We start from the raw sequence: 23,829 nt of genomic DNA on the forward strand, positions 1-23,829 counted from the left end.
CAGAGTTCTAGGACTTCAGAAGGGTGCTACGGTTACAATTTTCAGTTCTTTAATCTGAAATGAAACCCCAATGACCTGTGGTAACTTGCCTCAAACAGTTCCCGTGTGACTGCGGATTCATATACATAGATGGTTTGAGAGAACTCACATTGCAGTTCTACTCTCTTTTCTGCAGGCATGTTTGATTCCCATGCGCACACTGCTTGGAGACCCCATGCTTTGTCAAGACTCAGCAGGTTGGATTGTTGGACTTGTTGTCCGGTATGTAGTGTGTAGGCCTCACACTGTGATCAGAATGTACCACCACTGCACAACAGCACCAGCCGTGACCAGGCTGCCAGAAACATTGCTCAGTAATTGGATGCTTATTGGGTGTATTTATAGAAGGCTCAGCTGCCAATTCTGTGTCTACAGTATGTCGACTCTGTTTTGTGTTTCTATGCTGTGCCCTTGTTTGTTGTGGAAGTACACTATTGTACACTTGTTTCTGAAAATGATCATGTGTGTATAATATAACATGTTTTTGCTCTAGGACTAAATGTGCTGGCAAATTGCCCTTATAAGTCTACACTGCAGCCAGGTTGTTATAGCAACAGTCAGGCTGCACACACAAAGTGTTTCTTGGCAGGGCAGAAGTCCCCTTCACCAGGATGAAGCAGAACCAGAGAGACACAAAAAGGACACACACTCAATTCTGAAAAAGGAAGTATTTATATGAGCCACTGTAGGCAGGATAACAGATGGACTTCCATTCGTCGCTTTACATGGACCTTAGTTTGTAGTGATTAGTATGGAGGTGTCAGTGTTACAGTGATGTATGAGAGAAAGGTTCCCAATGGCATACAAAAGACAGTAGAGGAACATGTCACAGTGAAAGACTGATTCTTTCAAAGCTTTAACTCAATGAGCATAGCTGGTTGATGTTTGACAGCGAATGCTGTGTATGCATGGTAAACATCTCCTGCATTGTCGATGCAAAACTGTCAACCAATTTTGGAGCACTATTGAAATGGAAATGAAAGACAGCATCATTCTAACCTAAATCAGTTGCAGTAGAACACTTCCTGAAACTGAATCTGACAATGCTGAGCCTAACAAGTACTGACATTCCGAATAGATAACTAAATGTCTGAACGGAAGGGCAGTCAGATGGAAACACACAGATATCACGAGTCATATAAACATAAGCAAGCTGACAAAAATGTCTAAATAAAGTAGAGAATGAGTGTTAGCAACTGTTAAAGATGGCATATAACAACATTCAGTGCTGAAATCAAATGGACAATATACACATAGTTAGTTAGCGACACAAACATCACATGTAAAAAGCTAGTTTACATCGTGCAACTCAAATAGTTCTGTGGACCTTACAAGCACCATTTCAAACCGTACCAATGCTATTCCAGCCCTGTACAACGTGAACTGAACATACTTTGCACTTAACACTGTAACCATACCTTGAAATATCTAGCATGAATGTTTTAAAATTGTTATACAAAAAAAATAAACAAACCTCTGATTGTGATTCAACAAAAAAAAGACAACGATTGAAGGACTGTGCCACTCCACTCGTCAAAACAGAGTATTGTTTCGACTAACACACAGTATAGCAACATCGTAAAGGACCACGGGAGCCACCTATGGTGAGATATGACTGTGTAGACTATTAAAATACCTGAGCTAGATAAAACACATCAGTGGCCTTTCTCTCCTCACAGCCCTGAGACTGTGTCCATGGGATTCATGTTCGCTTCCCTATGGTCTGCAGATATAGGTTGAGAAAGTGAAAGAAACAATTAAAGCTATCATCAAACATACAGACATTACTGAGAATCAAGGGTGCTGTGACAGTAAAAGAGAGATAGCGGAAGAGTGTGGGCAGAGAACAAAATTAGCAATAGTGAAGAGAAGCTTCCTGTGGCTCTTGGACCAGCAAACTTAAATCGGTTAAAAGGCTCTGGTACCACCATTTTAGAGCAACAAGGAAAAAAAAGGCATTAGACAGGAAGTGATGCATTGCATGGCTCATTTCTCACTGTACAGTCACATAAGGTCACTTGGTGCGGTCATCGGACTACAGCGATCAGGCTAGCCTGTTTATACAGCCGCTTTACCTGCGTGACAGAGACACAGTGGCTGTGAGAAGAGACTACATTCAGGTATGCTTGATTATAAAATAAATAATAAAACAGGACACACATGCATGTGAATGAATGATTTGTAGTGTCACGCAACATGCTCACACGGACACAGCCCAAGACACATTCAAAACAACGCATCACCACGTCCAAATGGCACAAAGCTATTGGTTGGAGAAGGCTAATAGAAAGCACTCTTTGGATTTATAAGCCATTCAGGATTGAAGCGTTCCATCATAGTAATTCAATAAACAACCATTCTTATTCATACAGTGTCTATTGAGGAAGTCCTGCTGGTCACACTGGCGATAGAATTGCTCTTCCTCTGGCCTGGTCAGATGATGGAGTTGGGACCTGCTCTGTATTTGACAACGGCATAGACAATCACGACCACAATGGCCAGGCCCAGGCCAAATCCTATGATGACCCAGAACTTTGTTCTGTCCCCTGTGGGAAGAGGGTGTGGTTAATGAGGGTTTATTTATTTGTTTGTGATGCACCACACAGACAGACAGACAGACACTAGAGCAAAGAAAGCCGGCATGACCACCACTATCCCTGCAGTGGTTCCACGACTGCCTGGAGAAACAGGAGCAATATTTAGACATTTAAATATACTGTCAAAGGAGACATTTCTCAGAGCAGTCTATTTGGGAAATATTAAGAAAGTAACACATATTCATGGTACAGGAAAATTGGGTCCCACTTTACATGAAATGTCCTGAAAAACATATTTCCATGGTAGCTAGTTTCATATGTACAGTGTAGTTACAATGTAATAATTGCAAAGTAACAAAGTACTTGTGGTCATCTAACGATGTACCCGTACCAATGGACAGTCTCATTCTGGTAAAGGGTAACACGAATGCACCTAGTAAGTGAGTGAAGGGGGAACAAGAGGGGAAGAGGGAGGGGTAGTAGGTGAGAATAGAAGCATTTGTGAAAAAGATAAGACTAGGTACTAATTATAAACATGATCCTACCTTTAGGTTTGGGATTCACAGTGAATGTCTTGCTGATCTCGCCTATCTGATTGTAGGCAGTGCAGGTGTAGGTTCCTGGGACCTCGGACGGGGGGGTGAAAAGAGCTTCTTGGAAATCTGAAGACTGCCACCTGTACTTAGGAGTGGGCCTTCCAGTAGCCGTGCAGTTTAAGGTGATTTCCTCCCCCACTCTGATGTCCAGGTGGTTCTCAGCTTCAGGTCTGGAAAAGGTTGGGGGGTCTGAAGAATGAGGAGAAATAAGATAAACATAACCAATCAACATGGACTGTTCCCACAAGATTCAGAGTTTTGGGAGGGTGAAACCATGAGAAGATAACAGATTATTGGAATACTCCGTTAAATATCACAGTAGGGTATCAGATCAAACTAAATGATCAGCTGTAAACATGAATGGAATGATTGAAAATAAGACTAGAGGGAACTCACAGTGCACATTAATTTTGAGAGGTTCTGATGTCACTGTTGGATGGGGTTGTGGTCCCTCTGGTCCCAGGTCCAGTTCTGAAATACATCTATACTGAGCTCCATCATCATTTCTATTGGGGCTGATCATCAGAGTAGCTGACACATCCTCTGGTCTCTTACTGACGTTACTGTAAGTTACAATATCTAAGAGTTTATTCCCTTTGTACCACTTCACAACCAGGTTCTGTCGAGGAGTGATGTTCTGAATGTCACACTGCAGCTGGTACTGTGTCCCCTCCACCATGGGACCAGAGTGGCTCAGAACAGAGATGGAGACTCTGTCTGGAGTCTCTGTAGACGAGGTTCAACAATGTAAAAAACTCTCAATGCTGATATACAGTTAAATAGAAACATACCTTTCACAAGGAGGAAAATACTCACTGTAGAGAATGACTGGAAGTACTATTGAGGGTTGTTCACCATCATTGAGATTGATGTAGCATTTGGGTTCTATTGTCCAATCAGTAAGGTTTTCCACAGTCCAGGTGACAACGTTGACATCTTGTTCTAAACTTTTACCTCCGAATGTGGCCTCCCAGCCCATCCCCTCATAGTCTGTGGATGATGTGCTGCAGGTGACTGAGACTGAGTCTCCATATCTCACCACCACTCTGGGAGGGTTGAGCTCAAGAGGAAAGGAGGCATGTGTAGGCCCACCTACCGGTCAGAGCACATGACATGTGAACAACATGGCAATGATTACATACAACCATAAAGTAACACTGACATCACAATACATTGTCTGTCAATAAATATATCTTTGCTAGTATTTTTGCTGGTTTGTATCACAAACTCTCTGCTGGCCAAGACAACTGGTTTGACTGTGGCCATACATTTCACTATCAGAGGGTGAGAAAGTTGCCTATTGTTTTTTAACAACTAGCAGAAGCAATGTCACTCAGTCAAGTCAGGAACAAGGGAGTAAATGAATGAAACTTGTTTTAATATTGATAGTGCTCTAAGGCAGGGATTCCCAAACTTCTGCACTCATACCCCCCTTCCAGCATTGGGGAACAATCCGTGCCACCCTGCGCACGAGCCGCGTCTATTTCTATGGGCAAAAGCACTTTTCATGTCAAAAACTGTTCACACCCCTCTGGTTGGCGAAGAGAAAATCATTCAGGTTTAAAGCTTATTTTCTGCAATTCTACCATTTTTTTCATGAAGCACTGAGAAAATGTAACATTTTTATTCTATACATTTTGCCATGTCTAATGTGTATCTAAGTGACTCAAACATTACAACAAAATCTATGGGTCATTTTTTATTTTTTTTTAAACATATGCTGACATGTGTCCCGACTTTAAAAAATGTTTTTTTTAACTCAGGCTTTCAATGTATTCATGTGGTTGAGAGCTGTAACAGCAGAATGCACAAGGTGCAATTTTTTGCATTTGGTAGTGTATGGGAAGTTTTCCTCTTGTTGTGTCATTCACTGACAGACATTAGAGAGCTATTTCTAATCTGTCAGAAATGCACAGTTGATCAACTAACCCATGTTAGCTAGGTAGGTATGTTAGGCTAACCAGCTATCTAAATCTTGTAGTGATCATGGCCATAATGTGTGCCTCGACCCCCAGGAGTCCCCCATTGATTTTGTTGACTCACTCAGCTATCATATGAACACATTTAAGACAATGCTAAATTTGTATAATTGCCAGAAATTTGCTTTAAAACCGCAAAAATATTATCCCCGCCCATAGCAAAATATGGAGCATTTTGGGGAAATTAGCTTAAATCATGCTAAATGTTCTTTCTGTCAACAAAAGGATTGTGAACAATTTGAAGTCATATGGGTCGTGACTTGCGAGGTGGAGGTTTGTTACTATGCAGATAAAGATAATACCAACCCAGAATTTTACCTCCTAGGAAATTTGTGTGACCGGACCTTCTCAAATAGTAGTTGAGTACACCTGGGCTAGTTGATCTGGACATTTCTGACAAGTTATAAATATCTCTCTAAGGTATACAATGGCTGACATGACAAGAGGAACTGATGACACACTACCCAATTTCGAAATTGCACCTTAGGGGGACCGCCCCACAGTTTGGGAAACAGTTCTAAGGGACCAAATTCGAGAGAGAAAAGCAATTGCTTTTCTTCCAAATGAATCGACCACACCCATCAATAGAGCTCTTTCTTGATCAGAGACATATTGATTCAGTGGGAGAGATTGGACTTCAAATAGTCAAAAACAAGTTCACTATGACTTCCAGTAAGTTAATCATCATACCCTGAAAATATAATTAAATAGTAATTGAGTTGTTTAAACATAATGGGAAACTCATACCGTAACGGGAACAGCAAACATCTGTAGTTTAACAAAAAAGTAGTAACATTGATCTGTAGACCCTACCTGTAAACACCAACACACCGAGTGTCAGAAATCCATAAAGTCCTTTCACCATATTTATTTTATCCAGCAAATATATCCCAATGTTGACCGTCACCTTGAAAACGTATAACTATGGTAATCGAAACTAAAAGCAGCAGCGCACACAAACGCTTTCCCACACGAGTACACATCCTCTATCCATCCATGGGTTGCCATGTCAGAATAAATTGCTAGCCAAATCACATTTTTTTAAACCCTCCCCCAATGCCTGAGAGGAGCTGGGACATTTAATCAATATAAGCCTTTTCCATAACGTCATCGAGCGAATTAAGAATACATATCAACGTAACTTGTAATGACGTATGGAGCTAAATTCGGTTTTCTATCAAAACAATAATTATTGCGAGCTAACTTGACTAAAATGAATTTAAATATGGTGCAAGAGAAATTATAATTAGCACTCATTAAACTCGCCAGATATTTTTTTATCATTGGATGTTGATTTAACTTGTTTGACTGCTATGATTAAGCAATAAGGCCTGGGGAGGTGTGGTACCATATATGGCCAATATACCATGGCTAAAGGCTACAATGCATAGTGCCTTGATACCACAAACCCGCAGCGGTGCCTTATTGATATTATAAATTGGTTACCAACATAATTAGAACAGTAAAAAGTAATTTGTCATAACTGTGGTATATGGTCTGATATACCCACAGCTTTCAGTCAATCAGCATTCAGGGCTCAAACCACACACTTAAAAAATTAATGTTGGGCAATTTACTGCCATTTGTGACTTTATTATGTGCAAGATGTTAAGACTATAAACAGTTATAAATGGCCTATTTGCGAGATTGACTTGTCATTTCAATAGGCATAGGCTAGGCCTACTGACTAAAATCTGGGTTCATGACTGTAACTCTGCCATGGTTTGGTTAACTAGATGCAGGTAGCCTATAGCCAGTGATTGACCCACTCCAATTTGCTTACCGCCCAAATAGGTCCAGACGATGCAATCTCAACCACACTGCACACTGCCCTAACCCATCTGGACAAGAGGAATACCTATGTGAGAATGCTGTTCATCGACTACAGCTCGGCATTCAACACCATAGTACCCTCCAAGCTCGTCATCAAGCTCGAGACCCTGGGTCTCGACCCCGCCCTGTGCAACTGGGTACTGGACTTCCTGACGGGCCGCCCCCAGGTGGTGAGGGTAGGCAACAACATCTCCTCCCCGCTGATCCTCAACACTGGGGCCCCACAAGGGTGCGTTCTGAGCCCTCTCCTGTACTCCCTGTTCACCCACGACTGCGTGGCCATGCACGCCTCCAACTCAATCATCAAGTTTGCGGACGACACAACAGTGGTAGGCTTGATTACCAACAACGACGAGACGGCCTACAGGGAGGAGGTGAGGGCCCTCGGAGTGTGGTGTCAGGAAAATAACCTCACACTCAACGTCAACAAAACTAAGGAGATGATTGTGGACTTCAGGAAACAGCAGAGGGAACACCCCCATCCACATCGATGGAACAGTAGTGGAGAGGGTAGCAAGTTTTAAGTTCCTCGGCATACACATCACAGACAAACTGAATTGGTCCACTCACACAGACAGCATCGTGAGGAAGGCGCAGCAGCGCCTCTTCAACCTCAGGAGGCTGAAGAAATTCGGCTTGTCACCAAAAGCACTCACAAACTTCTACAGATGCACAATCGAGAGCATCCTGGCGGGCTGTATCACCGCCTGGTATGGCAACTGCACCGCCCTCAACCGTAAGGCTCTCCAGAGGGTAGTGAGGTCTGCGCAACGCATCACCGGGGGCAAACTACCTGCCCTCCAGGACACCTACACCACCCGATGCTACAGGAAGGCCATAAAGATCATCAAGGACATCAACCACCCGAGCCACTGCCTGTTCACCCCGCTGTCATCCAGAAGGCGAGGTCAGTACAGGTGCATCAAAGCTGGGACCGAGAGACTGAAAAACAGCTTCTATCTCAAGGCCATCAGACTGTTAAACAGCCACCACTAACATTGAGTGGCTACTGCCAACACACTGTCAATGACACTGACTCTACTCCAGCCACTTTAATCATGGGAATTGATGGGAAATGATGTAAATATATCACTAGCCACTTTAAACAATGCTACCTTATATAATGTTACTTACCCTACATTATTCATCTCATATGCATACGTTGATACTGTACTCTATATCATCGACTGCATCCTTATGTAATACATGTATCACTAGCCACTTTAACTATGCCACTTGGTTTACATACTTATCTCATATGTATATACTGTACTCGATATCATCTACTGTATCTTGCCTATGCTGCTCTGTACCATCACTCATTCATATATCCTTATGTACATATTCTTTATCCCCTTACACTGTGTATAAGACAGTAGTTTTTTTGGAATTGTTAGTTAGATTACTTGTTCGTTATTACTGCATTGTCGGAACTAGAAGCACAAGCATTTCGCTACACTCGCATTAACATCTGCTAACCATGTGTATGTGACAAATAAAATTAGATTTGATTTGATTTGATTTACATCTAAATTGAGATGGCCTAAAGTAACCTAGGCAAGATGTAGGCAAGATGTAAAATGAACGATTTAGCAGTTTGCTTTGTTCAAATTGACAGACTCATTTATTCAACATGAGTAGCGAGGCGATTTTGAGGAAAGAAGAGTTTCTGTTGCCCTGTTGGAACAGGCTAGTAAGAATGGGGTCGTAATTTTAATCACTGAATCAAATATTAATAATATGGATATGAACTGAATAGGCCTATGCTTGTCATTCAGTGTTTTATTTAGTTTTACCTGTAGCCTAATCTGACTGACTGTTACCTTCAATCGAATGCATTCTAATTACAGCTGATCGGCAATCGCACTAGAACTGTTAACTAAACATGGCCATTAATAATTACATAATAACACAAGGCTACAACAACAATAAAGTGAAGGTATAGGCTATTTATTAAGTTGTGTAACAGTATAACTTTAGACCGTCCTCTCGCCCATACCCGGGCGCCAACCAGGGACCCTCTGCACACATCAACAAGTCACCCACGAAGCATCGTTACCCAAAAGCCGCGGCCCTTGCAGAGCAAAGGGAACTACTAATTCAAGGTCTCAGAGCAAGTGACGTCACCGATTGAAATGCTATTTAGCGCCACCACCGCTAATTAGCTAGCCGTTTCACATCCGTTACACTTGCACAAATCGATTTGCAATGACTCCAGTAATATAGTCATGTATCAAATTCTAGGCTACAGTAGCCGCCATAGACATAGAATTTAATAGGCTACATGATGGCCAACAGATACAAATGTGGGATATCATTTCCACTTTTAATGTCAGTTTCATTGTGGTCTTTTTCCCTTAACAGAAGCATGCGAGGGAGTTCCATAACTTCAATTTAAAATTTCCACTGAGCATGTGTAAAACACTTCGCTTACTATGGTTTTAAATAAGCAAAGTCGACATTAGAATGCAGTTTAAACCACCTAGTGAATTTATCTAATGCGCACTAGACCACCTAAAGTTTTGTGCCGTTATTTCTTGATGCGCATCAGTTCTAGCGTGTTAATGTTTTATAGAAAAAGGTTTGGAAATAGAACGCCATAATGACAATCTAAATAGCCTACCTACAACTGCTAAAAATTCAATTTGAAACGCTAAACCGATTGAAACGCTATTCGCGCGCACCATGCTAACGAGCTGGCCATTTCACATCGGTTACACAGGCATGGGAAACATATGTTGACATTGCCAAAGCAAGGGAAGTAAATAAAAAACAAAAGTGAAATAAACAATACAAATTAACATAAACATTACACTCACAGAAGTTCCAAAATAAAGACATTTCAAATGTCATATTATTTCTATATAGAGTGTTGTAACGATGTGCAAATAGTTAAAGGGTTGTATTTGGGCCAGCAACCAAAAGGTTGCTAGATTGAATCCTCAAGCTAACAAGGTATAAATATTTTGTTCTGAACAAGGCAGTTAACCTGCTGTTCCAAAGCCGTCTTTGTAAATAAGCATCTTAACACACACACACACACACACACACACACACACACACACACACACACACACAACCCCTCTGGCCCTCCCCATCATCACTCAGAAACTGTCAGCAGCAGGTCATAGTGAATTAGGATACATTTTCATCCGCGTCATCGTTTTCAAAGTTGCTCAATTGTACGAAAATCGCGAACATGGCAACCCTGAATCACCGCCCTCATGTTGGTGCTAGAAAGCCATATACTGCTAAGTATCAACAGCCAATCCAGTAGGGTCTGGAAACCATGGTGAGCTTCGATTGGTCAATAGCAACGAGATGTCGCGTAAGCGACAAAAGTTCAATAGTTAAACTTTCCCAAAGATTATGGATATACGGACTTTCAACAATTTTGGTCCCACCCTGTTCACGCTCCCTCGCCCCGCACACTTCTCTTCCTTCATAGAAAATGAATGGGCTTCCGTTGCTTAATCGATGACGTAGTTCCCAAAGCGCGCGTCGCAAAGGAAATGTTGTGCAAGATCAGAATGATGACCCGCTGTTTTGAAATCCTGTAGATTCCTCATATGAGCAACGTACAATAAAAATAAAGTTATGAAAATCACACAAATCTTATGAGATAGATTCTTTGAAATGAACAAATTAGTACGTGTTCAGGTCTCTTCGATAATTCATTAGGGCTAACATGGAACCCAAACCGCCTTCGTACATAAATGTATTTTGTCCCCTTACACCAAACGCGATCACTACACGCAGGTTAACATATCAAAACAAACTCTGAACCAATGACATTCATTTGGGGACAGGTCGAAAAGCATTAAACATGTATGGCAATTTAGCTAGTTACCTTGCTAGCTAATTTGTCCTATTTAACTAGCTTGCTGTTGCTAGCTAATTTGTCCTGGGATATAAACATTGAGTTGTTAGTTTACCTGAAATGCACAAGGTCCTCTACTCCGACAATTAATCCACACATAAAACGGCCAATCAAATCATTTCTAGTCATCTCTCCTCCTTCCAGGCTTTTTCATCTTTTGAATTTATATGGTGATCCATCTACACTTTTATAGTATTACCACGACAACCGACAAAACTTTTAGTCTTTCAATCACCCACGTGGGTATAACCAATGAGGAGATGGGAGAGGCAGGACTTGCAGCGCGATCTGCGTCAGAAATAGAAAGGAGTTCTATTTTAGCCCTTGGCAACTCAGAGGCTCGTTGGCATGTGAGCAGTGTGGGTGCAATAATTGAATAACATGGATTTCTACATTTATTTGGTGATGCTCGTGCACGCGACTTGTCCGGTCTGGTCAGCATGTAAAATAGAAGTCATTCCAAATTTCTGACACAGATCAGCTGCAAGTCCTGCCTCTCCCATCTCCTCATTGGTTTATAGAAGCAGATACCCAAGTGCCATCTCCTCATTGGTTATACCCACGTGGGTGATTAAAATACTAAATGTTTTGCCGGTTGTCGTGGTAATACTATGAAAGTGTAGATGCCAATCACCATATAAATTCAAAGATGAAAAAGCCTGGAAGGAGGAGAGATGACTAGAAACGATTCGTTTGGCCGTTTATTGTGTGGATTAATTTTCGGAGTAGATGGCGCATGCGCGCAGCCTTTTAGCCCTTGGCAACACAGACGCTCTTTGGCATGTGCGAGCAGCGTGGGTGCAATACTTGAATAACATGGATTTCTACATTTATTTTGCAATGCTCGCGCTTGCGAAGTGTCCGGTCTGGTGAGCATGTATTAGGCAAAGCCATAGGGGCCTAAATTACATTTTGTGGCTACAAATGTAACAGTTAAAGAATATTTTGAAATATATAATTTACTTCCTGACAAGGACATTTTGATGTTTGTGTTAGATAAACCTATTTTTAGAGCAATCTTAACACATTTTCCTCAATTGTTTTTTCAGTCATTTTCACAATACAATCAGTGACGATTTTAGCATGTACATCTTGGTGGGGCAAAAAAAAAAGTGGGATGCATGCCAGCAAAGCCACTACACAACACAATACAACACATGAATTACACTATAACGATGAGAAAAGGTGCCCATAAACTGTTAGGGCCTACATAAAGAGTCCCAACAGCAGTCCAAATTGTTGTGTAATGTTTGTCGAATGGCCTTATTTTCTCTTCATTATTTCTCTTAATATGACAAGGATTAAAAAGGATTTGCCAGTAGACATGATTCATGATGATGACTACTAGCTAAGATTAGGAAAGTATAATGTTGACATGATCAGTCCAATCAAAGCTACTGTACATGTGATTTGACATCATTTTTGTGGCCAATGACCTTGAGCCTTCTTGGAAGGGCACTTCTAATATAACTCTATGGCAGGACCCAAAGGCCTGAAATGTTGGATGTCTACCCTTACTAATGACTGAAGCTTGGCGATTGCATAAGGTCCCCATGAGTGACAGAACACTGAGCCAATCACAGCGAATTGTTCTTATTTTCTGCTGACCCGCCCCACCACCACAGAAAGCATTGAGCTGTGATGAAACACCTGCATTTTGGAGCTGCCTTACTCAAGAAAACAAAGAAAGAGACCATGTTTGTATTCAGCTTTATTAACCCAATTATATATATATTTTGACACGTATAAATGCCAAAATAACATGCAAAACAGGCAAGCATTCCCCCAAGTTGTTAGTATATATATATATATATTACCACATATTACTTATATATATATATATATATATATATACACATCATTGTTTTGCTAAAAATATGGGTCTCAAATGACGGGTCGCCACTGAATACAACAATAATTATCATAATAAAAAACTAAATATTTTAATGATAACTCAAAGCAATATTTTACAAAAGGTTTCTTAATACAGTAGTATTGACATGAGAGGACTGTGAAACAAAAGCCACAGAAGTTTGTGTAGACTACACACAGTGGCGAAAGGGGATCAGGGGAGATACTTTCTCTCCTAACAACCAGAGGACCAATATTGATAGAAATTCGATACTGACCATCCCTTTGTACAATATGTTCTCTCCTTCCCTATAAGCCCCCCCACCTTTCAATCTATTCGCCAGGTACTCTATGGGCCCTTAAATGTTGAGGCACTCATTTTAACAGACTTTAATAAATATACAGTTCTATATTTTATATTACATACACAAAAGGCTTTGAGTTCACATGAAGTAGCCTAAAACGTATGCATTTACATTGTAGTTATATACACTCCCTGGCCAGTTTATTAGGTACACCCATCTAGTTCCGGGTCAGACCCCCTTTGCCTCCAGAACAGCCTGAATTATTCGGGACATGGATTCTACAAGTCAAAAAACGTTCCACAGGGATGTTGGTCCATGCTGACGCGATGGCATCACGTAGTTGCTGCAGTTTGGACGGTGATACACCACCGCCACCAGCCTGTACCTCCACACATTCAGAACTCAGATGCAGTCAGGCATTACAGTGATGCAGTTAAAACACTGAACACTCCAGATGCAGTGGAACAGTGTAGAGTAGTAACAGAGTTGCTCTGACCCCCAAATGAGACATGAGCTCCCCTAAATGAGTTCCCCACTGTTCTTTCAATCGCATTCATTCTCCGCCTGTCTGCCTCTCTGATGTCTGTTTTGAGCTTTGCAACAATGTTTCAACTGGGCCCTAGCATGAGCTTGGGACAGACAGCTGTAGTTGCGTCCCGTATTTCAGCCCCTTTTCAGGTGTCCAGATTTTTATATATTTTTTTCTGTCAATTTGTCAGCAAGACGCATCAATGAATTCAGGCTACAAGAGTGTAGGCTTCCTGACAATCGCCGAATGTCCTCACACTTTTTGGTGTTTTGTAACAGATGTCTCTTTCCCTTCATGAAATGGCGGGTGCACTGTTGGAAGCTGGAATTATTTTGTGAACAAAAGTGCACAGGTAGCTTCATTTTTTAAAGTGATTTCTTTGAGAATCAGATGAACGCATCATGACTGTTTGTGTTCATGCCAAATTAAAAGGTAATAATGTTTACCATTACAATACATCTTTACTATTAGTCCCCCCCCCAAAAAATGTAGGAAGTCGCGTAAAAAACTGGAGACCCCCTTCATGTCACGATATAATTCGTACTCTGGGGAAATAATACTTTTCACATGTAGGCTACATTAATTGGTTTCAGTGATCATTGTGCTCACAACCTAAAGAGGTTGTGTGCATATACTGTAGCACAGGAGGTTGGTAGCACCTTAATTGGGGAAGACGGGCTCGTGGTAATGGCTGGAGTGGAATTAGTGGAATGGTATCAAATACATCAAACATGGTTTCCACGTGTTTGATGCCATTCCATTCACTCCGTTCCAGCCATTATTATGAGCCGCCTTCCCCTCAGCAGCCTCCATTGTACTGCAGGTTTACACTCCAAGCTTCTTGTCACAAGCAAGACATCACATCCAGGCAAAGGAGACATTCTCACAATTTTAACCATGTGCTGCTCTTCAAGCAATTGCTTAATGTGACAGAAATTACATTGTCAGACCAAACTAAAAAAACTTTAAAAAGACATTCAAAATGACATAACAATTCCCTTGTTGGTGCTTATGCAACACAAACCAGTTTTTCCAAAACCAGTCATATAAAACATATATTTCAATTAAGCCAATTCCCAAAAAGCTTTCACCTTGTCCATTTGCTGCCCCTTCTTGTCCTTCAGAGAAAAGATCAGCTACACTTTGAATGTGTAGAATAGATCATATAGCTCACACTAAAAAACAGAGGTTATTCTACCTCATCAGGTTCTTCAGTAGAAGGGGAAATAGAGGGACTGATCTGTACTTAACATCTTAGTGCTAAAGAGGAAAGGGAGTGCATATGAAGCATAGGGAGGTTGGAGGAGAGTCAGGAGACACTCCCAACTATCACAATCCAGACCTGCATCTGACAGCTGAATGAGTTGTGACCAGCCCCTCAACCACCTCAACCACTTGGTCTCTCACTTAGTCACTTAGTCTCTCAGCAGGGAAAGAGGGCTCTTCATTCAGTGGCCCATCCCAATAAAACTCGGTTCTCCTAGAAGTAGATGTTTGGCTGAGACAGTTCAGTCATCGGGAGCAGAGTGTCCCGGCCGCCGTTCTGCGCCACGTTGCCGTTGGGCGTACTGCTGAGCTTGGCCTTCTTCAGGCTGTAGCGGCCCATCTTGGTGTTCTTGTAGTAGATGAAGTAGATGACGACCAAGATGACCAAGATGACCATGACCATGAAGGCCACGAAGCCCGCTATGAGGCGCAGGTAGTCCTCTGTGACCAGAGAGACATAACAACAAACACCCATTAATCCATCACACTCTGTTAAGGTTCTGGCGCCACCTCAGACTGAACCATTTTCACCATCAAATAGAGAAGCGTCAATACACTGATTTATCCTACTTCCTCCAACAGGAAAGAATAAGCACATATTACATGATCCCACCAGTCATATCTACATATATCTTCAACATACCGTAAGAGTTGGGACATTGCTCAACTTTACCCTTGAAATAGTCTTCTACAAGGAAACAGTCAGTACTGAGCTAAACTGCCAAATATTCAACAACTTTACCCAACACTCTTCAATGAATGATGGATGTTCTACCTAGCCTCACCAGGTGCCCTCCCCAAGGAGTTTGTTTGATGCCTGATCTAATATGTGTACGAAAATATACTTTCCCCTCGTCATCTCCTCATGTTTTTCAGCTTTGGTTCAAACTCCCTCACACAACAGAGATGTACTACATGTATCTGACTACAGAATGTGGCAGGAGGAGAGCAGTTCAGAAACCAGTAACTAAGAGGTATTGGATTAGTCAACGGGTAAAGGACAATGAGGAAAACTGCAGAGTGAAAAGTTAATAAGACAATTTGTTCAGAGAACATTAATCCGTCAACCAAAGAATAGCAGACACAAAGAGAGAAAGGAGACCAGAAAGACGGGAGGAGGAAGCAGACCAGCAAGAAGAAAACGTCCTACAAGACTTACATAAACAGTAAATAATGGGTTAATAAAGGGTTTAATACAGTTTAATAAAGGTTCCATTACCATTTAAAACCATCTCTACCACAATGAAGCTCGTCGCCACGTCGTTGGTGGCGGTGCAGTTGTAGAGCCCTGCCTCAAAGACAGTCAGGTTGCCTCCCGCCTCACTGACATGCTTCGCTGGGTCATAGACCCACTTTATCCTGGGCTGTGGGTAACCCTCAGCCTCACACACTAACTCCTCAGGATAGCCCCTGAACACAGGTATCCTCACTGGCAGTCGAGATGCATTGATGCATGGCTTATCTTAGAGAGAGAGAGGGAGGGAGTAACAAGGCGGGTGGTGAAAATATGACAACACATTTCTTGAATGAATTACTGCAGTGAAAGAAACAAACACAATTGTACGTTTGATTATTTTCTTCTAACATTAAAAGACAGTGGAGTGAGACTTCACCGTAGAACATTAGGCAATTATGGAATGTGCTTCGAGACAAGATATTATCAAACGTTATACAACGTTAGCATGGTTTGTATATATGAACAGTTCTCAGCAACTCACAGTGCACAGTAATGCTGAGAGGTTCTGATGTCACTGTAGGATGGGGTTGTGGTCCCTCTGGTCCCAGGTCCAGTTCTGCTCTACATCTATACTGAGTTCCATTATCATCTTTACTGGGGCTGATCATCAGAGTAGCTGACACATCCTCTGGTCTTTTACTGATGTTACTGTAAGTTACATTATCTAAGGGTTCATTCCCTTTGTACCACTTCACAACCAGGTTCTGTAGAGGAGTGATGTTCTGAATGTCACACTGCAGCTGGTACTGTGTCCCCTCCACCATGGGACCAGAGTGGTTCAGAACAGAGATGGAGACTCTGTCTGGAGTCTCTGTAGATGAGGTTCAACAATGTAAAAAACCCTCAATGCTGATATACAGTTAAATAGAAACATACCTTTCACAAGGAGGAAAATACTCACTGTAGAGAATGACTGGAAGTACTATTGAGGGTTGTTCACCATCATTGAGATTGATGTAGCATTTGGGTTCTATTGTCCAATCAGTAAGGTTTTCCACAGTCCAGGTGACAACGTTGACATCTTGTTCTAAACTTGTACCTCCGAATGTGGCCTCCCAGCCCATCCCATCATGGTCTGTAGATGATGTGCTGCATTTTACTGAGACTGAGTCTCTATATCTCACCACCACTCTGGGAGGGTTGAGCTCAAGAGGAAAGGTAACTACTGTAAAAACATACAAGAATGAAGACATCAATGTGAAATCCACATCAAATATAAACTGTTCTGCCTTGTGAGATAAGTGAGGGTGAATTAAATAATGTGAGCACAGAGATGAGCTGGAAAATACCTTTTGGCTTGGCTGTTCCTGGAAGGGTGGTCATAGTTCCTGGAGTTGAGGGTGCTGTGGAGAACATCGTTGGGTGTTGTTGTGGAGGTACATCTACTAAGACATGTATCTGCTTGGTGATGGAGCCCAGTCTATTTGTGACTGTGCAGTTGTAAGTTGCATTAGCTGTTACTCTGGAGATATTGAGAGTACGCAGGTGCCCCACAGTGGTCTCATTGGCATTTCCCTCTGCAGTGTTGTTGGTCCACCTCAGCTCAGGAGGAGGGTTCCCCTCAGCACTGCAGTCCAGAGACACATCACTGCCTGCACTCACCTCCACTGTGTCATTTCCTGGAAGGAACTCAGGAGCGTCTGAGGAGAAAAGGAGGTGCTTTTAGACAGTTTCAAACGTACACAGTTGTAGAACTTCCCTCCTGGTCAGGGGTACAGAGGCAAGATCGAGTATTGATAAACTCACAGTGCACAGTAATGCTGAGAGGTTCTGATGTCACTGTAGGATGGGGTTGTGGTCCCTCTGGTCCCAGGTCCAGTTCTGCTCTACATCTATACTGAGCTCCATCATCATTTCTATTGGGGCTGATCATCAGAGTAGCTGACACATCCTCTGGTCTTTTACTGATGTTACTGTAAATTACATTATCTAAGGGTTTATTCCCTTTGTACCACTTCACAACCAGGTTCTGTAGAGGAGCGATGTTCTGAATGTCACACTGCAGCTGGTACTGTGTCCCCTCCACCATGGGACCAGAGTGGTTCAGAACAGAGATGGAGACTCTGTCTGGAGTCTCTAGAGACAAAATAGTTACATGTAGTGAGAACAAAATAATAGTTTTTTCACTGACCAAACTCACTACAAGACGCAAAAGAAAAACAACTTACTGTATAAAATGACAGGGAACGTTTCCAAACACTGCTTTCCATCTTTTGATGTGATGTAGCATTTAGGTTGTATTGTCCAGTCTGTCAAATTCTTCACAGTCCAGGTGACAACAATGACATCTGGTTCTAAACCTGTACCTCCGAATGTGGCCTCCCAGCCCATCCCCTCGTGGTCTGTGGATGATGTGCTGCAGTTGACTGAGACTGAGTCTCCATATCTCACCACCAATCTGGGAGGGTTGAGCTCAAGAGGACAGGAGGCATGTGCCAGCCCACCTACAGGTCAGACCACATGGCAGAGACCATAATCAGCTCATTTGCATTCTCAAACAGACATACTGTAGCTTTAAACAAAAATTATCCTATGTCTAGGCCTAGAATGATGAATGGTAAACTAACAAGAGGTTCAAATGAGTTGCCTTTTTCAGAAGGCAGTTGCTAATCAGTAATCGAAATCTAGGAAATACATTTTTGAACGTTTTATATTGGACAAAGACATAACCATTAAGACACAACTTTAAAAAAAATACATTTTGTGTCATATGTCACATCATCTTCACTGCCAGCATACAGATCTTATTCGCTACTACATTGCCCTCTCCTGGTTATTCCAAAACGTTTTATTGGTTCTTAGTTTATCTCTGGGCACTATGAAAGACGATCCAGTTATTGCGGATTTTAATTGTTCTTACCCCTCTTAACTGGAATGTCTGGTATAGTTTAGCGTTATCAATGTTCCTATTCTGCTTGAAATTCGTAAATCTTTCAATACCGGTATAACAAAACTAACTGTACCTGCCATCCAGAGAAGTACGGGAAACCCAAGAAAAATCCGACTAAATATTATTTCACACATTTGATATTAAACTAATATTTTATTCCCAGAAAGACGTAGAAAAATGTAGGTATTCCTTGCGGTCAGTGTCTGATGTCCAAGTGTCCAGTCCCCACATGCATACTACAGCCCAACTCTTCAACAGGCGCAGCGGTCAGTTGTCTCACATTATATTTTGGCTCTGTATTGAATTACAAGAACAGGACCGGGAAAGACTGAGAAGTCACGTGCTCTTTATTGGAAGACCCCTTCGAACGATTTCAGCCATCAAGCGCAAGAAACCTAACAATATAAACTTGGGGAATTTCCATGGAACAGGACCCGGCACCTCGTTTGGACTTTTTCATTCCGGAACCCATTTTCCATGATGCGGTAGCTCTCTTCGCATGAAAAATGATTTCCACTGTTTGTAATGTAAACATTATAATAAAAGCAATCAGAGTTCATTCAAGTTGCCTGCTCTGTATTAATTCTGCCTCCTAAAAAACGTAATGTGAAAACGTGCCTGATATTCTACAGTAAGAATTGATTCGAGTTGGGCCCGACACGGTTTATGGTTTGCGAAACATTGTAGGGTCTACAGACCAACGCCTGTGGTCGGAGAGAGAAGCGCGCCTGTATCTCTCATAGAACTAGATTTGACATTCACATTGTGACCTCTCTCTGCTCTGATAGATACGAGCTTGCAACTGTCATCTCCTCAGCGTTGCTCTTAATCATTTATTTCACCACTGATAAATTGAAATACATTTGCCAAAATTATAGAATTTTTGTCTGTTCAGAAAGAAATGAAACAATTCAGAAAACACCAGTAGTAGGCATATCATTCAGTCAAAGAGGATCAATAGTTTTTATTTTTTTTTATAGCCTAGTTGTGGATTGTGTGTAGCCCAATCACAAGGCATGCCTATAGTCAGGGAACTAAAAAGATTGATGGAAAATGACAAGATAGTTACACCGGGTGGAACAGGGGAACCCAAGAGCAGACTCAGACGAGGAGACTGGGATAAAGTGACCAAGGTATTTATTGAAAAACGGGGAAGATTGTGTGCAGGCCAGGGGAAGCTCGGGTGGGTTGCAGGAAACCAGGTGCGGAGGTTGAGGCGAGAGGGGTTGGGACAGGGTAAGCAGGTCTGGAGGGGAATCCAAGGGAGTAGTAGAGTGGGGAATCCAGGACAGAGTAGCAGGATGACTAGACGTGGAACTGGAGACAAGGACCAGAGTCAGAGCAGGCAGAACTGTAGATGAGCGGAAAACAGCGTCAGGCAAGGAAACCAGGCACAACAAACGGCAAGCAGCGTAGACTGACTGAGCAGAGATTACAATCTGGCAGTGTGGAAGTGGCAGGGCTGAGTATTTGTAAAGGTCTTGATTATGGAACAGGTTGCAGCTGGTGGGGATCTGCTCTGACTCCAGCACACCTGTCTCCGCCCACACAATCACACACACACACAGAGAGAGAGAGGGAGAGAGTACTGGGGGAGTGGCGGCAAGTCAAGGAGACACAGGATGAGCAGTAGAGGGCGTGGCAGGAGCAGATGTAACAAAGATAGAGATTTAAATAGCAATATTAATTTTTTGCTGAAAGGCTTTATGCCTAATCATCTCAGGTCACCAGCTCACAGATTGACACCCACTCAACAGCATTAGGCAATGTGATGCAGTGTTTGTGTTCTTCCATTTCAAACAACATTAACAGTTCCATCACATTTACATAATAAGTCATTTGTCTTTTAATTTTGTTGTGCATATTATTTATTTCAGGGGAACAGTCGCTCAATTGATTGCATCTATTTAATTTCACAATATTTATATTCATAGTTTTATTATAATTTTTCATAGTGTTGACATTAGCGCAGTAGGGCGGAATCTCTGTGCATTCTAGAATGACCTGTTATTTCCAGTTTCTCTCTGCAGTTTCCTGTCTATTTATGAGACTTGTGGAAAGTACTAAATATCTTGGTCATGTGATGTGTGCTCTGGTAGAGTGGATGCAGAACTGAGTGGTGAAGTGGTGATGATATAATAAGTCATCAGATGAGGGGGAGGTAGTGGGCGGTGGGATGGCTCCATCCACAAATAACATCTCTGTTGACTTAGACTGATATTTAGTTAGAATAGAGATGTTGAGAACACAGAAATGCCTCACTATCTTATACACTATACAGGCTTTATAGCAACCCACAGGTGGGCAAGTGCAGGTGGGATGAAACTCAAGAGCTCCATCCAATCAAAAGGCGTATCTGCTACTCGTCTGAATGGGTCCCTCAGTCTAGTTACAGTAGGAGTCTGGACTAATACAATGGAATTATTTAGCTAAAGCTCAAGCCTTTTAGATGATTTCTTAGCCCTACATCATCCATCAGCCCAGGTCTTGTCTGTGTTTATAAGATACGTGATGATAAGTCATACCAGGGGATCAGAACAAGAGAAGTATTTACAAAATTCCAGCTGCTGCTATTTCTAAGCAGTTCTAGACTTGAGTTAGGGTCAGAGGCTGTTCTAACTAGTTGTCAGAGAAAGGGGAGGTGAAGGGAGAGGAGAGAAAAAGTGATATACAGGGGAGGACTGGACTCCCCGTAAGAACAAACAGTGTGTTCTTGTTGCAAAAACAAGCATTTGAATTCCAATCATGTCTCTGACACGCTCACTATTCAATAGTGCTCTCATACTGTAGTGCTCTCAAGACATTCTGAGTCTGTGTTATATGTCCTGCATCCACATGTAAAGTCTCTAGTCAATGTCCAAAAACGCTATAGAAAGTTCATACACAGACACTCAATGTGAACAATAGTATTCAATGTAAATGGATAGATCAAAGATGTTGTTATTGACCACCAGCCAAAAGGAAACTTTAATCTCCACACAGGGGCTCTGCGTATCTAAGCAACAAGGTCAAAGGCAAAGTAAATAGTTGTCAAATGGGACAGATATTTTCAGAACTGTAACTGAGGAAACCAACACTCAGCTTCCCTCCCGCTGCCCTTTGTCAGCCCTGTGTATGTTTTGATTGACCAGAGATCCTGTAGCTCCCCTGTACATTAAAGCAGAGAGACCTGGAGGGAGTTGACACGTTGCATGTTGGGTTTCAGTTTCCTGTGGATACAACATTTCAGTTTCCTGTGGATCAAAGGACTAGTTTGCACCTCAGTGTACTCAGATGTTTCAGAGAGCGACATGTCAAACAAATGCAAATATACTAGAGGATTTGAAACACAGTAGCTGTTCATCCCACACATGACTTTCCCTTAACATGACACTTTCAGTCCTTTTTTTTGAGCAACATTGACACCAGAACACGTGACAACAGTGCATCATTTGCAGGACAGTACATCCCTGCTGGCAACATAAAAAGAACAGAGAACGCACCAGACAAATGAATACACCAACACAGAGGAAAACAGTACAGTGTGTTCCAGAAGGTAGAAATTGGGAAAAGGAAAATGTTGGCACCCTCTTTGCACTGTTTCTGAAATGTAGAATGTGGCCCCTTGTCCCTTGTGTCCCTCTTACAGTGTATTCATCTATTCACCTTTTTGCAGGCCTATCCCATTCCATTTCTCTCTCCTCACTGTTTCACTGCTCTCTGTGCCTCTCAGTGTGTACATGTGTGTGTGTGTGTGTGTGTGTGTGTGTGTGTGTGTGTGCGTACAGTCAGTGTGTGTCCCACTCCAAGGCCAGCTTCTGATAGCTTTGTAACACCTTGATACAGGACACTGACGGCGTGACCTTGTACCCTGTTGACAAACTAAAGACCACGTCAGCTTTGGTGACCAGACTGTATTTTCTCACACTTCTGAGTACAGTCAACAGTCTCGTTGTTAACACAGTTCAGTAAGCTGTTTAAAAGTGTAAAAGATAGCAAGTAAAACATGGTTACATTTTGTGGAGCACATTAAAACAATCTGGTTGTTGTTCATTTAATCCCTGACACTCTGAAATATCATTATGTAGAATACATGAGCTAAACAAACGCCCTTCTGTGTCTACACATTCTTCATGGGGATACTGGAATTTAATAGCCATTTCCCATATCTTGCCAATTAGAATAAGGCCTGGTGAGTGGATGAGGAAGTGGGTTGAGTACTCTGGGTAGCGGGTACTTTCCCAAACATTATTGAGAGCTTTTGAAAGGGGGTTTCTAACTAAACACCCACAAGGATTAATCAGGGTTTGTGAAACACATATTATTCTCAGAACACACACTTGCAACCAAGTCTGCACATGCTCTGCGTTTAGTCCTGAGTTTTAGAAAGATAAAAACAACCCTGACTTGTCAGCTGACCCAGACTGGTCTCATAGACTAGACGTAACACAGTTAACGTCAAATCCAGGACACTCAAATTAGTATGATATGTTATGTTTGGTACGGTTACATAAGATTGTAGGTTACTTATGACAAAAATGAAAGGATGGTAGGTGGGCGTATAACGTGAACGTCTAGCAACCCAAAGGTTGTTCGTTCGAATCTCATCACAGAAAACTTTAGCTAATTAGCAACTTTGCATCAACTTACTTCTTTTTAGCATATTAATTAACCCTTCCCCTAACTTTAACCCTTTAACCTAACTCCTAACCTTGACCCTAACCTTAAGCCCTAACCTGTAGAGCTAGCCAATGTTAGTGTTAGCTGCCTAGCCATCCAGCTAACATTGGGTTGGAATTGCAATTCGTAACATATCAAACAAATTGTAACTTGTAACCTATCATACGAGATGGATGATGGACATCCACAAATGAATACTTACCATACGAAACATAACATAGCATGGAG

The 23,829-nt window shown here is 41.9% G+C and overlaps 2 protein-coding genes across 3 annotated transcripts; both read right to left on the reverse strand.

Annotated features, from left to right (window-relative positions):
* Positions 1–692: 692 nt before the first annotated feature.
* Positions 693–11,053, reverse strand: LOC112226084 (intercellular adhesion molecule 1). 2 transcript variants are annotated; one of them, XM_024390317.2, is made up of 5 exons: positions 10,920–11,053; positions 3,989–4,264; positions 3,569–3,898; positions 3,122–3,361; positions 693–2,585 (listed from the first exon to the last, which is right to left on the reverse strand). In XM_024390317.2, the coding sequence occupies exons 2-5, from the start codon at positions 4,149–4,151 to the stop codon at positions 2,473–2,475; spliced, it is 846 nt and encodes a 281-aa protein (XP_024246085.1). In that variant the 5' UTR covers positions 4,152–4,264; positions 10,920–11,053; the 3' UTR covers positions 693–2,472. The 2 variants fall into 2 exon arrangements, with proteins under 2 accessions (XP_024246085.1, XP_024246083.1); XM_024390315.2 differs by lacking the exon at positions 10,920–11,053 and adding an exon at positions 5,965–6,553.
* Positions 11,054–12,793: 1,740 nt separating this feature from the next.
* On the reverse strand, positions 12,794–19,247 carry LOC112226078 (intercellular adhesion molecule 1). Its single transcript, XM_024390300.2, has 8 exons — positions 19,016–19,247; positions 18,221–18,496; positions 17,799–18,128; positions 17,342–17,692; positions 16,954–17,217; positions 16,534–16,863; positions 16,035–16,277; positions 12,794–15,256 (listed from the first exon to the last, which is right to left on the reverse strand). The coding sequence occupies exons 1-8, from the start codon at positions 19,074–19,076 to the stop codon at positions 15,030–15,032; spliced, it is 2,082 nt and encodes a 693-aa protein (XP_024246068.2). The 5' UTR covers positions 19,077–19,247; the 3' UTR covers positions 12,794–15,029.
* Between the last annotated feature and the right edge of the window lie 4,582 nt (positions 19,248–23,829).

This window comes from Oncorhynchus tshawytscha, linkage group LG27 (genome assembly GCF_018296145.1).
Source record: "Oncorhynchus tshawytscha isolate Ot180627B linkage group LG27, Otsh_v2.0, whole genome shotgun sequence".
In the NCBI taxonomy this organism is placed as follows: Eukaryota; Metazoa; Chordata; class Actinopteri; order Salmoniformes; family Salmonidae; genus Oncorhynchus; species Oncorhynchus tshawytscha.

What these genes read in the sequence shown, in the direction of transcription:
- LOC112226084 (XM_024390315.2), bottom strand. Translation starts at nt 6,016, where the DNA reads ATGGTGAAAGGACTTTATGGATTTCTGACACTCGGTGTGTTGGTGTTT. An exon ending in CGGTGTGTTGGTGTTTACAG is followed by an intron (nt 4,265 to 5,964) that starts GTAGGGTCTACA and finishes TCTGACCGGTAG; the next exon opens with GTGGGCCTACACATGCCTCC. An exon ending in TGTGAATCCCAAACCTAAAG is followed by an intron (nt 2,586 to 3,121) that starts GTAGGATCATGT and finishes CTCTTCCCACAG; the next exon opens with GGGACAGAACAAAGTTCTGG.
- LOC112226078 (XM_024390300.2), bottom strand. Translation starts at nt 19,076, where the DNA reads ATGTGTGAAATAATATTTAGTCGGATTTTTCTTGGGTTTCCCGTACTT. An exon ending in TCTCAGCATTACTGTGCACT is followed by an intron (nt 17,693 to 17,798) that starts GTGAGTTTATCA and finishes TTTTCTCCTCAG; the next exon opens with ACGCTCCTGAGTTCCTTCCA. An exon ending in AGGAACAGCCAAGCCAAAAG is followed by an intron (nt 17,218 to 17,341) that starts GTATTTTCCAGC and finishes ATGTTTTTACAG; the next exon opens with TAGTTACCTTTCCTCTTGAG.